Source organism: Mixophyes fleayi, chromosome 6 (genome assembly GCF_038048845.1).
Source record: "Mixophyes fleayi isolate aMixFle1 chromosome 6, aMixFle1.hap1, whole genome shotgun sequence".
In the NCBI taxonomy this organism is placed as follows: Eukaryota; Metazoa; Chordata; class Amphibia; order Anura; family Limnodynastidae; genus Mixophyes; species Mixophyes fleayi.
Genome location: NC_134407.1, coordinates 198,293,592 through 198,311,039, shown reverse-complemented (window position 1 = coordinate 198,311,039; position 17,448 = coordinate 198,293,592). Strand labels below are relative to the sequence as shown.

The window sequence follows — 17,448 nt, the reverse complement described above, 5'->3', positions numbered from 1 at the left end:
ATCGCTCCATCTATATAAGATCGCTCCATCTATATTAGATCGCTCCATCTATATAAGATCGCTCCATCTCTATAAGATTGCTCCATCTATATAAGATCGCTCCATCTATATAAGATCGCTCCATCTATATTAGATCACTCCATCTATATAAGATCACTCCATCTATATAAGATCGCTCCATCTATATTAGATCGCTCATCTATATTAGATCGCTCCATCTATATAAGATCGCTCCATCTATATTAGATCGCTCCAAAAATATATAAGATCGCTCCATCTATATTAGATCGCTCCATCTATATAAGATCGCTCCATCTATATTAGATCGCTCCATCTATATAAGATCGCTCCATCTATATTAGATCGCTCCATCTATATAAGATCGCTCCATCTACATTAGATCGCTCCATCTACATAAGATCGCTCCATCTATATTAGATCGCTCCATCCATAACAATTTCCAGTACGCTATTTGTTAGGAGTAAAACATATTTTTTTACTAAATTCTTTGCATAAAAATAATATTTTTTAAGGTTGATTTTTATCAGATGACATGGAGATCAGTAGTGATATTTAGAGCAAATTATACACTAATGCTTAACAACATTATTTGCCCTTCTCTGTTTTATGTTCAGGTTGTTACAGATAGATTCAGGTTCACTACATTTTTTATTTATTTCTCTCTACTCGTGGTGGAACTTATTTTATCCTGTTTCAAAGAGGCCCGTCCATTCTTCTCTCTCGTCAGCACCGATCCTGTGAGTAGGCTCTCTGTGAATGTATATACTACTAGTATGTATATGTAATTTATATACTTCTAGATCTGTGGAATAGCTTCCCGCTTCTAACTGTGTGTAAATTTGCATCTCAGAATCCCTGCCCAGAATCCGATGCTGGTTTTCTTTCGAGATTAACATTTTGGTGGTTTACCAAGTAAGTATAATGTAATTAACGTGAATTAATTACCATCCTCATCAGTCTCAGCATGTGGAATGCAAGATTCAATGTATAGGTTTAATTGTACTTTTACTGCTTGCTGCTTTTCTTACATGTTGAAAGCATTACTTAATGACAATAAATACACTAAGCTTTAGTTTCATAAAATACATCATCATCATTTATTTGTTAGGCACCACAAAAGTCGGCAGCAACAAACAGTTGGTACAACAAAGCATACAAAACGCAAATCATAACGAGAAAGGGAACAAGAACATACAAAGTTGACGGGGAAGGGGCAGACATGAAACATAGGGTAGAGGGGGCCCTACTCTTTAGAGCTTAAAGTCTAGAGGGAGAGAGTAATGCTGGGTAAGGAGTTCCATAAGAGGGGGCAGCACAGAGGAAGTCTTGGAGGTGTTATGAAGAGGTGGTAGTCAAAGTGGAGGCAAGGCACAGGTCACAGATAGATGATTATGAGAAGCCAGTGTAGGAATTTTAGGAATTTGCAGAGTCATGCAGCAGAGGCGAAACAGCAGGAGAGAGAGATCTCACTGAGGTTATTAGGATAGATTGGAATGTGGATAGAGTGGGTGGAAGGCAAGATAGGAGGAGGTTACAGTAGTCATGGCAGGAGAGAATGAGAGAATCCATAAGGGGTTTGGTAATGTCAAGAGTGATAAAATGGTCTTTTATGGCAATGTTTTGAAGTAATAGGCGACATGCAAGGAACTCAATGTCTGAAGGAGTGAAACCCAGATGTAGGTGGAGATATCGGTATGGTTGAGAGATGGTTTATTGAGAATAGGAGAGATTAGGGAAATATGTTGTAAAGATGGAGGTAACAATGCCAGTAGAGTGGAACAGGATGAAGAGGCGTGCTGGATGGGGATAAACATTGGTGGGTTAGGGAGAGAAGAAAGGAGTTATGTCGAGGGGTAAGAGAAAGACCATGTAATCAGTAACAGGAGACAAAGAACGAGCGTGCATAGGGGAGTGAAGGTCAAGGTGTATGTGTAGGGTGCTGAAACTGGTTAGAGCAGATTTCTTGACAGATAGTGAAGATTTTGCTTTTGAAGTAGATGGTGAGGTCAAGATCATTGACGGAAGGAGGAGGGGGGCAGAGACACAAGTTGAAAAATGCAGTGAGATGTTAATTGCTATTAGTATGGGTAGATATTAAAGACCTAGGTTTGCTTGGTGAGATAGAGGGCACTGTAGTAAGAAGTAAGTATACATTTGTAGTGGAAGAAGTTGACATTGGAGTGAGATTTTCTCCAATAACACTTAGCATTTTGGGTGCACGTTTGCAGGAGGCAGGTTTGTTTGGAGTGTCAAAGTTGCGGCTTGGATCACTGGAGACAATGTGAGGTAGGGCTGTGGTAAGTGGAGTGTAGAGAGAGACTGCTGTATCAGGGCAGAACAGGATATTAATAGGATAGAGGAGTAGTACACCTGAGGTTGAGAAGAGGATCAGTCAAGAGTGTTGAGGTGTCACTGTGTGCTGTTATGGGGGAGGGGGGGTATGGCAAAGGATCTAGTGGTTAGATTGTGGTGAGGACAGGTTGGAAAAGCTAGGAATGGAATAGAGACAAGAGAACATGAGGTCCAGGGAGTGTCCATCTTGATGGGTTGGAGATGGCATCCATTGGGAGAGATCAAAGGACAAAGTAAGTCAAAATAGTTTAGAGGCAGCACTATCAGTAGGGTAGCCAAAGGGGATGTTGAGATCCCTAAGAATGAGAAGGCCAGTGGATAGGAATTAAGAGAGCCTGGATGCAAAGCAGTAAAGTAGTTTGGAAACTGGGCAGGGGGACGATACATGACTGTGAAACGAGATTGTATCTGAGAAAGAGGAGAGGTTGGGTTGCTGGGAGAAATGACATTGAAAGTTCAGCTAGGGGAGATTGAGAAGCCTATTCCACCACGTTGACAGCCACCTGGTCCAGGAGAGTAGGAGAGGGAGAGACTTCCATTGGAGAGAGCTTCAGACTCAGAGGCAAAGAGCCAAGTTTCAGTAATGGCAAATAGGCTGAAGGAAGTAGAGATGATTAGATCATGGATAAGTGTGAGATTGTTGCAGACAGATCTATTTCCTTAAACCACCACAGCAGTTTACATTAATCACCTTGATGTGCTAGATGTAATTCTCACACTTGCTATATCTGTACCCTTTGTTTTGAAATACATCTGCAAGAAACATTACAATCAACAACAATGGTTTATTCTATAGTGAATATTTGAGAAACATGCATTATTGGGGCAGCACAGTGGCCTAGTGGTTAGAACTTCTGCCTCACAGCACTGGGGTCATGACTTCAATTCCCAACCATGGCCTTATCTGTGTGGAGTTTGTATGTTCTCCCTGTTTGCTCCGGTTTCCTCCCACACTCCAAAAACATACTAGTAGGTTAATTGGCTGCTATCAAAATTGACCCTAGTCTGTGTGTGTGTGTTAAGGAATTTAGACTGTAAGCTCCAATGGGGCAGGGACTGATGTGAGTGAGTTCTCTGTACAGCGCTGCGGTATTAGTAGTGCTATATAAATAAATGGTGATGATGATGATTTTATTATGGGTTATAAAAAAAATCAATGTTTTTTGTTAGCCTCATTAGCATGCTTCTTTTTGTCTTGACAAATGCCCTTAAATTATTTAACTGTATAATTGTCATTGGATTGACAATAATTCTTATGACCTCATGCCAACACTGAAGTAAGAATATTTGCAATATCTGTTTATTTGATCCATACATGTCTTTTTTAGTGTTAGACTTGAAATGGAGTAATGATGGTTATTTCATATACATACAGGATGGCTATTTTGGGCTACAAACGACCTCTTGAAGAAAAGGATCTTTGGTCTCTGAATGAAGACGATACATCTAAATCGGCTGTCTCTAAACTGGTTACAGAGTGGGAAAAAGAGAAAAACAAGCTAAGGTACTTTATGTACAGTGTCATACTGAACCCACTTTAAAGTTATGTGATAGAAGGTTTTAAGGCTACTTATTAATGTAAGTCACATTATAATTTGTTTGATTGACTAACGTGCCAATGGATTTCTGATCACCTTGTATATAAACAGAATATTGTGTACATCAGAAAACCCCCCTTACTAAGATACAAATGCAGTGTTAAATGTACTAGTAAATTAGTGTATTCTGCATTTAAAACTGGATTTTTAGTGGCCTTTAGGATCTTGGGTTGGACCTCTATTTTTTTGATGTCCACATTTAGTGGTCAGTTACCACATATCCATGTGATTTAGTTTACGTCATTTACCCCATGTATACTGCATTTCAGGACCAAGGAAGTACAATACATTAAGACTGAAGAAGCAGAACTTAATCATGTCGATGAAAAGCCAACCGAGTCAGACGTCCTGATCGTGAACAACAAAAAGAAGGCGGAGCCCTCTTTCCTAAAAGTTTTGATCAAGGCCTTTGGACCCTACTTTTTAATTGGGTCAATTTTTAAGCTTTTTCAGGATCTCCTGTCCTTTGTGAACCCTCAGTTACTAAGGTAATGATCTGTTATGTACTTAGATGGTTAGCAAAAACCCATTAAGGTCAACATTTTCTAAATTCCCTATGTCCATTTATAAATGGTCATGACTGGATTTATACTTTAGGTGTAAATAGGCTTTGTTGTGTGATATATATGTATGATATCTATCTATGATGAAATACTACTATGGACATTGTCATGAACCTGTAAATATGGGGACTATATAAGAAACCAGAGTTATTTGCTAAATTGTTAGATACAAGCAGCATTAGCATGGGTAAAAACCTTTGTCCAGGCACTTGCCTACTGAGAATAACGGTGGCTAAGTGGTTAGCACTTCTGCCTCACAGCGCTGGGGTCATGACTTCAATTCCCGACCATGGCCTTATCTGTGTGGAGTTTGTATGTTCTCCCTGTGTTTGCGTGGGTTTCCTTTGGGTGCTCCGGTTTCCTCCCACAATCCAAAAACATACTAGTAGGTTAATTGGCTGCTATAAAAATTGACCCTAGTCTCTCTCTGTCTGTCTGTCTCTGTGTGTGTATATTAGGGAATTTAGACTGTAAGCTCCAATGGGGCAGGGACTGATGTGAATGAGTTCTCTGTACAGCGCTGCGGAATCAGTGGTGCTATATAATAAATGGTGATGATGAGGATGATGAGAATAATTAAAAGTTGAAAAAAACTTTTGCTAATTTGTTCATGTTTTGTAAATGATTTCTAAATGAAACTTGACATATGGTTTAACATCTCTGCAATTTCATTTGTCTCGTTAAGCATCTTGATAATGTTCACCAAAGACAAGACGTCACCATCTTGGTGGGGATTCAGCATTGCGGTGTTGATGTTCATTTCGTCTATTGCTCAAACACTGATCCTTCATCAACATTTCCAGTACTGCTTTGTGACAGGGATGAGGCTGAGGAGCGCTATCACCGGCATTATATACAGGAAGGTACGCTCTGCTTCCAGCGAGTGGTGGCTGGATGGGCTCAGCAAAGGGCCGGTCAACGTTCAGTTGACGTCACATTCTACAGTTCCTTTCACCTATCATTATTCACTATAAGACACAGTGAGACATATAATTCTTGTAATCTTGTATTAGCTGTGGCATAAATGGGCAGTTTGCCACAGAATGTTAAGGGAGAGACTCACACTTGCTCTGGCAGTCTGCAGGTTCATGCTGCAGACAGGGCTAAGTCTCCACACGTCTCCATACACAGATCACAGTGGCACAGGTGGAGCACATGGGTGCGACTGATTTATAGTTTAAGTAGAGCAGGGGAGGAAACATAAATAGATGGGTTAGTGGTGTGGGCGCTGTTAGTTGGTCGGTCACTAGCGAGGTGTCTGAGTGTGTTTTGCTAGACGCAGGGTCGTGGGAAATTGTAAATACTTTTGTTTGTGTGATTGCTGAAACTACAAGACTCGCTGGGCCTGAGTCATTAAGGAGAGCAAAGCATAAAAAAGAAGTAACATTTGCACCTAGGCAAAACCATGTTGCATTGGAGGGGAGGTAAATTTAAAATGTGGGGACAGATTTATAGTTTGGGTAGGGTATGTCCTAGATCAACTTTACATTTCAGTGTAGTAATAAAGCTATGAAGTATTTGTGTGCTAGATGAAAAAACAGCCAGTATTTTTAACTTATGTGCAAAATAATACACTAATTTGCACCCCTTGCATTGTAACATGGTTTGTCCCAGAGAACATTTACTCCTTTTTTGCCTGAATGACTCAGGCCCTGTGACTGTACCATCCTGACATCCCCGAATAAACTGCAGCTAAGCGATTCAGCAAACCTGTGTAAGTATCATCTGTTTGATGTGTTGTCACATGGCATGTAATTCATTTCACAAGGTTATAGCGTGCAACTGTATTGACATATACAGCATTCACTGTTTTCAAATGTTATCTGACTTTGGGAACAGGCTAGGCTTCAATAAATAAAAGCCAGTATGACATTTTGTTTTTTAATTATTTACAGCTTTTTTTCCCCTACACTTCCATTGACATACCCCTCTATTTAGCAGCACTTCATGCAATCGCATAACCTTAGATGTTGTCTTTCTGTTCGCAATCTTTCTTGTGAACATGCCTGATTGCAGATATCTCTAGTGCACCCAGCTCTCTGAACCTTGTATTGATGCCCCTGATTAGCCGCACTCTGTCATGTGCATTCTGTACCCACTGTTAAATATATTCCAGTTATTTTCTGCAGTACTCGAGCAACAGTTTTCAACAGAATTCTGCCTAGTTCTATGTTGTGCTGTACATTCTACCTGGGGCAGTTTGACTATATTTAATTATTTGTATTATTTTTGTTAGTGACCTTGACCTATACTTCAACCCCGATTCTTTTCTGCCTTACCCTTGTTCTATGATTTTTATTCTTCCCCTTCAGCTTACAGTCCCTGTCTGGGGAACGACCTGCTGGAATTCCAAAGCAAAGCCCACCACTTCCTTGCAGGAGTCCCTAGTAATTACCAGGTTGCCAATTCAATTCCACACTCTAGGTCAATGATGGCTAACCTGTGGCACTCCAGATGTTGTGAAAACTACAACCCCCAGCATGCTTTGCCAGTAGATAACTAGCTGATAGCTGGCGGAGCATGCTGGGACTTGTAGTTTCACAACACCTGGAGTGTCACAGGTTAGCCATCACTGCTCTAGGTGGCAAATTATGTTCACATTTTGGCCAATCTGTGACACCTGTAGACCAGAGCTCCTCACATAGACCCCAGGATGGTCGCCAAGGCACTCCACAGCTAAGCAATGTCGTTGATCTTTCCTTACACCCCACAGAGGTGTGCAGGAAAATTTGTGATGTCGGATCGTGTAGTATCCGGAAATGTGTCTGAATTAAATTGGCCCTTAATGTCTATGTTTATGCCAGTACCACCAATGATTAGTTTTTCTTTCTTGTGTTGAGAAATTTCCAAGATGACAAGTTTATGGATGAAAGATTCCATACCTTTATCTGTGAGGGATTTGAACGCTATCAGCCAATATAACTATTTAACCAATATTTCCACTCAAAGACGCTGATGTTTCACCAATTTAACTTATTCAATGAACTATTGATTTGGAAAAAGGTACAACACCTGTAGCCTCACCTGAATATTCTGTTTGTGTTTTCCGCAGTCTTTGGTGATTACTAATGCAGCAAAGCGCTCATCTACAGTTGGGGAAGTTGTCAATCTGATGTCGGTAGATGCTCAACGTTTCCAAGACTTGACGACCTTTCTCAACATGTTATGGTCGGCTCCCCTGCAGATATGTCTGGCTCTTTATTTTCTCTGGCAGGTAAAAAATATCATTGTTCTTGAGTATTTCAAGTTATAATTGACTGGGACATAAGATCAGTATCATCCCCATAACCAGTCCGAAGTCATTAAGTATCAAATGATGCTTTATTTTGATATTGATGTTGCTATTGGATAACCAATGTCTCTATTGTTTAGGTCTGAACTGCCAGATCTCAAATTAGTTATTTTATCCATCTCTGTTTTTATGCTGTAGAATTTGAAATTATTTGTATTTTTTGTATACAGACACTGGGACCTTCTGTGCTGGCTGGAGTAGCTGTAATGGTTCTACTGATCCCAATTAATGCTTTTATTGCCATGAAAACCAGGGCCTTTCAAGTAAGAATTCCAATGTACAGACTTGTCTCAAATTTGGGGAGATTACATAGTATGCAGACAGGGGTGACCCCCCTTTCCGTGGGCCTTGGAAAGGGGGGATCGGCCCAATCTTAACCTTCGAACCTTGTAGCCGTGGTAGTTCCGCCACTCTATACAGTTGTTGAAGAGCTTCTACCTAATTTTCCAAGCACAGTTAATAGTCATGTGCCCAAGACTATGGTTGGGGAAGAGTTGCATTGAATGAGTGACTACCCAGCCTAAAAATACAGAAAATGACAACAGTCTTTGTATAGAGGACACAATTACATATATTAAATGCATATTTAATAGCCAACCTCTTCATACTGTAATAGACGACTCAAGGAGAAAGATTATATAAATTCCCCAGTCAATTGTGCATTAAAGCACATTTCCACTTTAGGAAATGTTCTTTTGAAGAGCAGCAGCTATCCTGAGGGAAACTTCGGAGGGAACCAGCTACTAGATGGTTCGATTAGTCTTTCGCTCCTTCTTCATATCTGTTTAATACGGGTTCTGCCTTTGGTCCCTCTTATTCCGTGCTGAGGAAACCCATGAGAAAATCAAGATTTCACAAAGGACTGCAAAATTTTCTATTACCTTTGTCACACTCTGACATCATTAAGAACCAAATAATAAGTGATTACATTATTCGAAGCCAGTGTTTCCCAACTCCAGTCCTCATGGACCACTAACTGTGCAGGTTTTCCATATCTCTTTGCTGGAGCACAGGTGAATTCATTACTAACTGAACACATTTTGAAAGATCCACAGGTGGTATAATTATTTCACTTGTGACCTGTAAAACCTGCACTGTTAGGGGATCCCTGAGGACTGGGTTTCAGAAACAGTGTTCTAAGTGGTTCGAAAATTGGTCAAATTTGGTCGGCTCCATGTCCTCAAACTTGCTCATGGTACAATCGCCATATTTGGGCCGATCCAATTTGTTTCACCTGCCACTGCCACCTAGCCACTGTTTTAAATTTGAATTTGCAGCTAAAACGAAGTTTAGAATAAAATGTAAAATGTCTCCTAATTGAGCTTGTGTGGCTTCATTTTATATTATTTTTTTAGTTCAAATGCAAATATTACTATGCTTGGCTCAAACTACACACTCATTTATGCTCCAAAAGGCAGAAACATGATAGAACTTACTCACCCTGTTTGAATTTAGCAATTTTATTTTAGTCTATCTGAAGCTTGGAAAGTAATGGAACATGTAAAAATTTTAGAAAACTGTAGAATTGGACTGTAAATGGAATTAATGTATGCATACGTATGAATATGTGTACTTATGATGCTAATTTAACAGCATATGTATACATATTATTTTTGTGATGCTTGCCTTTCAATTTCTTGGCTACTTGATCTTCTTGCTATGCTTCCATTAGGTTGAGCAAATGCAGTACAAGGATTCTAGAATCAAACTGATGAATGAAATTTTAAACGGTATCAAAGTCCTAAAGCTGTATGCTTGGGAGCCCTCGTTCGCCCAGAAAGTCCTGGAAATACGCAGCAAAGAACTGAATGTCCTTAAGAAATCGGCGTACCTCAATGCGTTATCTACCTTTGCATGGACCAGTGCACCGTTCTTGGTAAAGATAACTTATTCATTAAATGTGAAACTCAGTCAATCAGAAATAATACTAGACAAACATGATGCAACTAGAACTGCCTGTACTGGAAACCTAATTAGTCTTAAGAGGGCTTATTATGACACCAGTAAAAGCAAAACTAAACAAGAGATGTAATACCAGACTGGTTTCAGTGAGTTTCAGCTAGTGGTAACTAAACCAGCCATGTTGGCTCATATGGCTGAATCATTTACAAATGGGAATGCAGGGGAGGGTTGTTAACTTTTGGTCTAAGTGTCAGACAGACTCTTCAATGGCAAAATGGGCAAATGTCTGTGGATGTGATTTGCCCAATGTAGGTATTATTTTCCATTTATTTATTAGCAAATAAAATATATGAAAAATTATTAGTTCCAAGAAATATAATCACATACAACACAGCTCCTCTGAACAGTATTCAATGCAGAATATATGCTAGTAACCTCTATACAAGACAGAAAGCATTCTAGGGACTACTATACAATGTTCTCCTAGTTCTGGAGGCCTCTATACAATGCATAATATATTCTAGTAACCTCTATACAAGACAGAAAGCATTCTAGCGACTACTATACAATGTTCTCCCAGTTCTGGAGGCCTCTATACAATGCAGACCCCAGCCTAGGTGGTTTTACAATGGAGATCTTGGTTCTCTGGTGGTTATAGACTTGAAACCCTTGCCACATCTCTGGTGTCTTTACAATGTAGGCTCCTACAGATCTCAGTCGGCCTTGCCTCATGTTCCCGTTATCATACTGTACTGCTACGTTGACATTTTAAGTCTCAGCGCCAATCAGTATTAAACTGGACCATTGCGTCGGTAGCGCGAAGCAGAGTGATGATGGGGAAGGGGAAAGAGGCAAAACAGTGATCTGCTGCGACCTACTCAGAATTGGGCAAGTGTTTGAGGGGCCTTGATTTCTTTAAGGACACCTACAACAAAAAGGATGGACCCAGAGTTCAGGTACAGGAAATGGGAACCAGTCCATAAATCACATTGCTTGTCTTCGAACCCTGTACAATGGGGCTTTAGGGTTTAGAGTAGTCATAAAGGCACAGACACTATGATCAGCGCTAAAAATAAATGTTACAAAAAATAATAATAATGGTAGTAAAAATAAGTTATCTGGTTCAGGCTTATGAAAGACTTACTTATTCATTCATTCAATATCATTTAGAAAACACATCCATTAAAAACTCAACATTATATCTCCTACAGCTAATATTAATTATAAAATATATAGCATCTGTACCAATAACACACTACTAGTATATTCATATAGTAACTGAATTTATATATATATATATATATATATATATATATATATATATAGCGCCACATAACGCAACGCTGTACCGAGAATATTTGATTATTTACTTCAGTCCCTGGCTTATTGGAGCTTACAGCCTGAATTCTCTACCTCACAAACATGCAAGGGTCCATTGTTGTCAGCAGCCAATTAACCAACTAGTATGTTTGTGGGAGGAAACCAGAGTACCCGGAGGAAACCTATACAACATACTGGTTGTGCAGCGTACGGGGATCCGAAAATCGCGTTATTTTGGATCCGCCCGCCGCTGTAAAATTACGCGTACGCGTCATTACGTTACGGGGGCGGGTCCAAAATGACGCGATTTTTCAGAGAATCGCGGCATTTTGGACCTAATTCTGCCCACTTCACTAGGAAGTGGGCAGATGCGGGAGTCTCCCGGACATTCCGGGAGACTTGGCAAGTATGCTATACAAAGCACAGGGGGAACATATAAACTCTAGGTCAGGCCTGACCAACCTGTGGCCCTCCAGGTGTTGTGAAACTACAAGCACCAACATTCTTTGCTTTTAGATAACCAGCTGATAGCTAGAAAAGCATGCTGGGACTTGTAGTTTCCCAGCATAAAATTCCACACAATTATCACTTCTATCCCAATATAATATATTCCACAATAATGACATATATTGACCTACCAGCAAAGATTAAACAGTCAGATTGAAAATCGGTGTGACCTTAATATTCACTGTTTTTGAAAACATCCAATGGTTCTCCCAATGTGCTGGTTATATATCTTTAAATACCTAACTCTGGCATCCATGCTTTCTAATTAACAGTTATTACAATTGTAGTCACATTCATTTGGGTTTTTTTTCTAAATTCGCTCACGATAAGATGTTTTTTTATATACTGTGTTTCTTCATCATTTTTAGGTGGCCCTGACTACATTTGCTGTGTATGTCACCATCGATGACCAAAATGTGTTGGACGCTGAGAAAGCATTTGTGTCCCTTTCTCTATTCAATATATTAAGATTCCCCCTTAATATGCTTCCTCAAGTCATAAGCAACTTAGCACAGGTAAGAGAATAGAACTTGTATCTGTAGAAAACTACAGTTTAAACTAAAGGCATTGTAAATACAAGTTCTATGACAAAAAAGGTCTAAAGGCTATATTTACTAAACTGCGGGTATGAAAAAGTGGAGATGTTGCCTATAGCAACCAATCAGATTCTAGCTGTTATTTTGTAGAATGCACTAAATAACTGATAACTAGAATCTGATTGGCTGCTATAGGCAACATCTCCACTTTTTTAAACCAGCAGTTTAGTAAATATACCCCCCAAGACTATTATATTTTATTTACTTAGCATATAACAACGTGAGTTCTTCATAATCATTGTTGTAAAAATAGCAATACAACCCATGACAAAACAGTTAGTCATGTACAATCCTATCTTACTTGATTATCGATGGTAATCGTGAGTTACTGATTATTTTCTTACAAATGATTTGACTTGTTTATATCAGGCCAGTGTTTCCATTAAACGAATCCAGAATTTCTTGGCTAATGACGAGTTAGACCCCAGCGCAGTGAACAAAGATAAAACAATACCTGGTAAGTTCATAAAAATGTATGTATAATTTGTGTGAATAACATACATTATGTAAAAGGCAACTCATTTAATGAGGTGGTATATGTATACTATACTGTAAATTATAAGGGTATCGTAAGTCAACAAGGAAGTCCATTGCCATATAACGCCAGGACTGCTGTTATACAAGTCACAGATTTACAAAGGGATTTCTAATATCCAGAATAATTTATAGGACGATAGGAAGGGGTGCGTTATTCCTTGTAAAACATAAGATTTTCTTTTGATGTGATGGCATGAGAAATAATTACTATATATGCGATTATATCAGAACTCAATGTTTATACAGATTTTATTTACAGGAGATTACTCATATATTAACATCACGGGCCTGAGTCATTAGGGAAAGTGAGACAAAAAAAGGAATAGATGTTCTCTGGGACAAACCATGTTACAATGCAAGGGGTGCAAATTAGTTTATTATTTTGCACATAAGTTATATATTGTCTGTTTATTCATCTAGCACACAAATACTTGATAGCTTTATTTTTCCACTGAAATTTAAAGCTGATCTAGGACATGCCCTATCCCAACTATAAATCTCTGTCCACATTTTAAATTTACCTACCCCTCCAATGCAACATGGTTTTGCCCAGGTGCAAAGTAACTCCTTTTTTTATGCTTTGCTCTCCTTAAGGATTCAGACCCCATGTGTGTATTATAAAAAAAATAATATATAAGCAAATAAATAAAGACCATGCATTGAACAAAACAAGTAAAGCCTCTTTTGTAGGATAGTACAAAGCCCAATAAATTCTGACGTAAACAAGTATAATAGCTAAGTGAGTTAGTGCATTAACATAGAACATCTGAAAAATAGAAATATTTGAATGTAGATAGTGTAGCGCCACCTAGTGTGACTTCATGAAACTACAGTCATGAAATATTGTATGTTCATATTGTGGAACCTGTGGACTGCTAACATATAACACCCTACACTTTTTGGTGCAAATTCAGAAGAAAAGTCTGCAAGGACTAGTATATTTGTATTTTAGCAATGACAATTAGCAATGGAGCTGTCTTTAACACTGCTACCACCCTCCTGTTTCAATTCTCTAACTTTGCCTGCCCAACTGCTCTACACTCTATGCTACCCCTTCTGTATCCCTCTCTCAAATGGCGCTAGATCGCCGTGGAGGGCGGTATTTATAAATTCCAAAATGCGCGATATCCAAGATCTGACGACGTCACAATGACGTTTTGGCTCGTTTTGGAATCCGAAAAAGTGCGAAAGTACCGAGCCGAGTCGGATCCCCTAAGATCGGGTGTGTTCGGTTTCTGAGGAACTGAGCCTGAGCATCTCTACTAACAATATACTCATTTCTCTTGCAGAGTCTGTCTTTAATTATTATATAATAATTCATTTTTTAACAATATTTTTACTTTTGTTGCTGACAGGCAATGCCATCACGATACACAACGGGACATTCACTTGGGCAAAAAGTAGTGAACCGATTCTTCAAAAGTAAGAACGATCATAACATACCAGTTGACGTGGCATCTCTCCTGTATGAATGACCACTTGAAAATTATATACATATACGTCCTCATGGATTTCTCGATATATTATATGCAGGTCACAAGAGAACCCGTGGAAAGGTTGAATACATGTAGAACACGTGTAAACTAGGGAGAGAAACGATTTAACATACAGAGAGGTGTGGGCATGATGCAGGCATGGGAAGACATGTAGAAAGAAGTGGGTTACATATATTTGGGATATTTTTATGAAAGTGGAGTCAAAAGTGCATTATTTTAGAATATCGCAATCATGACCATTAATGTCTTACTTAAGTTCTCTATTGTGTAGTGTATTTGGGGAGGGACAGTTGGGGAAAATGAAGTACAGTGGATCAAAAAGGTCCATTCAATAATTCAGGATCACAAGCAGAGTAATTTAACATCTTGAAATCTTCTGAGATCCTGGAGGTCACACGCTGTTTAGTTGAGTGATTATATCCTATTGGGATATCTTGAAGCGTCAGAAAGATAAAGGTGTTGGATTTTGGAGAGACTGATGACTCACCAATTAAATGAAAATAGTAAAACACTGTACTAGCAGTGTGCTATAGAAGAGCAATATTTAATAAAGGAACAATAAACCCCCAAATTGGCATTTTTTTTCTAGATATGAACCATAGACACAGTGTTCATCATCATCATTTATTTATATAGCGCCACTACTTCCGCAGCGCTGTACAGAGAATTCACTCACATCAGTCCCTGCTCCATTGGAGCTTACAGTCTAAACCCTAACATACACACACAGACAGAGAGAGAGACTAAGGTCAATTTGTTAGCAGCCAATTAACCTACTAGTATGTTTTTGGAGTGTGGGAGGAAACCGGAGCACTTGGAGGAAACCCACGCAAACACAGGGAGAACATACAAACCCCACACAGATAAGGCCATGGTTGGGAATTGAACTCATGACCCCAGTGCTGTGAGGCAGAGGTGCTAACCACTAAGCCACTGTGTTTCCCTGATATCCCACTGCAGCTGCTACAAGGAGCAGATAGCCTCAGCCTAGTTTATCTGACTGTTCCTTAGAATCTTACATCATTATATTATAGGAAGACAGCAACATTCTAAGCCTTTGTCTCATCCTCAGTATCAATTTGCTGGTCCCCTCTGGATCTCTGGTTGCCATCGTTGGTCATGTTGGATGTGGAAAGTCGTCTCTGGTGTCAGCTCTTCTTGGGGAAATGGAGAAGCTGGAAGGGGAGGTCTCAGTGCGGGTTAGTAGCATTACATAAAATATGGCTAAAATATTTTCTAACCTACATGTAGTTATTACTGTTGACAACAGGGTCATTTCTCACATTCGTGGATATATTATTTGACAAGTGAAAACCACTGCTTAAAATTTCAGGTCTCTCAATAATGAAACGTTATCATTAATAAAATATTTTAATGAAATTCTTCCAGTTCTAATATGATGCTGAACTAAACAAGAGAATAGGAGTAATTCATTGGCAGCCAAACATTTGTTCTTTTTGCTCCACCGGATGAGTAAAAGCAGAATGCTGATTGGTTGAAGTTGGGGTATTATACGTTCGTACTTTTGAATCTACAGTATGTTAGAAAACAACTCCATTAAAGTATAATAGTAATTTTTCTTGCAGTTCAGAAAAGAAAACTTACTGGTAGCAATGGGTCGTTACACATTTGTGAATGTTACACTGTGTTAATAAATAATCTTCACTGAAATAAATAACACACCTGCACCTTGGTTATTGAAAGAATTATAATATTTATTTTACCTTTTGTAGTATAGGATTCAGATGACAGATTATGTACCGTCTCCTAGGAGCCAAGGCATTGGGAAAAAAACTTACTTGGGACTTCTGTACCTCCATCTCCGTTCCTGCCTTAAGACATAAGTTACGTGGACACTGGACACCAGGGATAGTGAGGCGATTTTTATCGCTGTGACCACTGCAGCATTGGCAGCACTCCCTACCCAAATACTGCCATGCCATATGCACGGTGGTCATAGATGTCCAGTGTCCATCAACTGACACTGTTCTGTCACCTTAGCAGGCTCTGCCCTCCACTGGACTGCCGTCCATAGATTTAGCTAATGTGTTGGTGATGCCGGGAGTCCTCTGGCAAATGCCCTGGCCATTGGAGAACACATCAACAAAAGCCAAAAGGGAAGAATTCTTTCATTCTATAGGTCTCTCAGGCAACTTGCGAGAACAATCTGTCTTCCTCCAAGACTTCTTGTTTCCCTGAGGTGGATGGATCAGTCCCATTCATCAGTTTCAAGACCTTTTTTCGGTGCCTTCTTAGCAAGTGGTCACCACATGTCTGGGGGGCAGGTTACCGTCACCACTGAGTCCAGGGGTCATGATATATACACTTGGGTCATTTATCTGTTTCTGAGCAACTACACTTTGTTCATCTTAACCAAGTGGTTCAGATGGACAATGCTATCCCAGCTGGTGAAGCTATTTGCTCCTACTATCCCTGCAATCTACATTCCTGAGGTGGAGACTTGAGAATCTTCAACACGTGCGACTACTCTCTTCATCCCAAGGTGTTATATGAAGAGGCCGGCAGAGATCAACCATCTGGCATTACAACTACATCACAATTTTCCCTTTTACAGCACTATGTCGAAGACATATCTTGTGCCCTGCTACTTTCCCAATTCATACCTGATCCCTCTATTTCCCCAGATCCTGGGTAGGAAGGTGAGAGAGTACTGATCATCACCACAACTGGCCTGAATAATTCCGGTAGAACCGTTGACCTCTCAGTCGTCCAGCCTCATTGTTTTCCTTTGCAGACAGATGTCCTGTCTCCGGGCCCATTTATTCCTCAAGGTCTGGAGAAGTTAGCATTACTGGTATGGCTGTTGAGGGCACATTTTTTAAGAAAAAAGAGTCATGCCAACTTAGATTATGCTACTGGTCTCTGAAGCTTTGTACCTCCTGCGTTTATTACAGAGTCTAGAGAAACTACTTCACCTGGTGCACAAAACAGTTTTTCCATCTGAAGTTTTTATATCTCCCATCTATTACTTTTTGTCCATGGGGCCTGGAAGAAGGTCTGGTCCAGAGCTATCACAAGGTGTAGGTTGTTTTTCTCCCTTCTCCGGTCATTAAAGTTTCTCTGCAAGGGGTGGGCATGTTCAGGTGCCCTTCCATTCTCTCCACTTTTGCCTTGAGACCTTAATCTTGTTTTACAGACAGTACAGTGCGCTGTTTTTGCACTCCTTACCCTGGTTCCCCTGTGATGCCTCACTTGGAAGGTAACCTTTCTCCTGGTCATGGTCTTAGCTAGCTGTGTCTTCTT

The 17,448-nt window shown here is 39.7% G+C and overlaps 1 protein-coding gene across 2 annotated transcripts in view; it reads left to right on the top strand.

Moving 5' to 3' along the window:
• Positions 1-17,448, top strand: part of ABCC3 (ATP binding cassette subfamily C member 3) — an 88,775-nt gene that overhangs the window by 51,913 nt on the left and 19,414 nt on the right. For both annotated transcript variants that reach the window (XM_075177968.1, XM_075177969.1), the window contains exons 5-16: positions 636-758; positions 872-933; positions 3,749-3,877; positions 4,241-4,459; positions 5,220-5,397; positions 7,587-7,748; positions 7,997-8,089; positions 9,499-9,702; positions 11,924-12,070; positions 12,521-12,608; positions 14,044-14,110; positions 15,257-15,383. In XM_075177968.1, the coding sequence (XP_075034069.1) occupies positions 636-758; positions 872-933; positions 3,749-3,877; positions 4,241-4,459; positions 5,220-5,397; positions 7,587-7,748; positions 7,997-8,089; positions 9,499-9,702; positions 11,924-12,070; positions 12,521-12,608; positions 14,044-14,110; positions 15,257-15,383 (1,599 nt within the window). The remainder of the gene's footprint in view (positions 1-635; positions 759-871; positions 934-3,748; positions 3,878-4,240; positions 4,460-5,219; positions 5,398-7,586; positions 7,749-7,996; positions 8,090-9,498; positions 9,703-11,923; positions 12,071-12,520; positions 12,609-14,043; positions 14,111-15,256; positions 15,384-17,448) is intronic.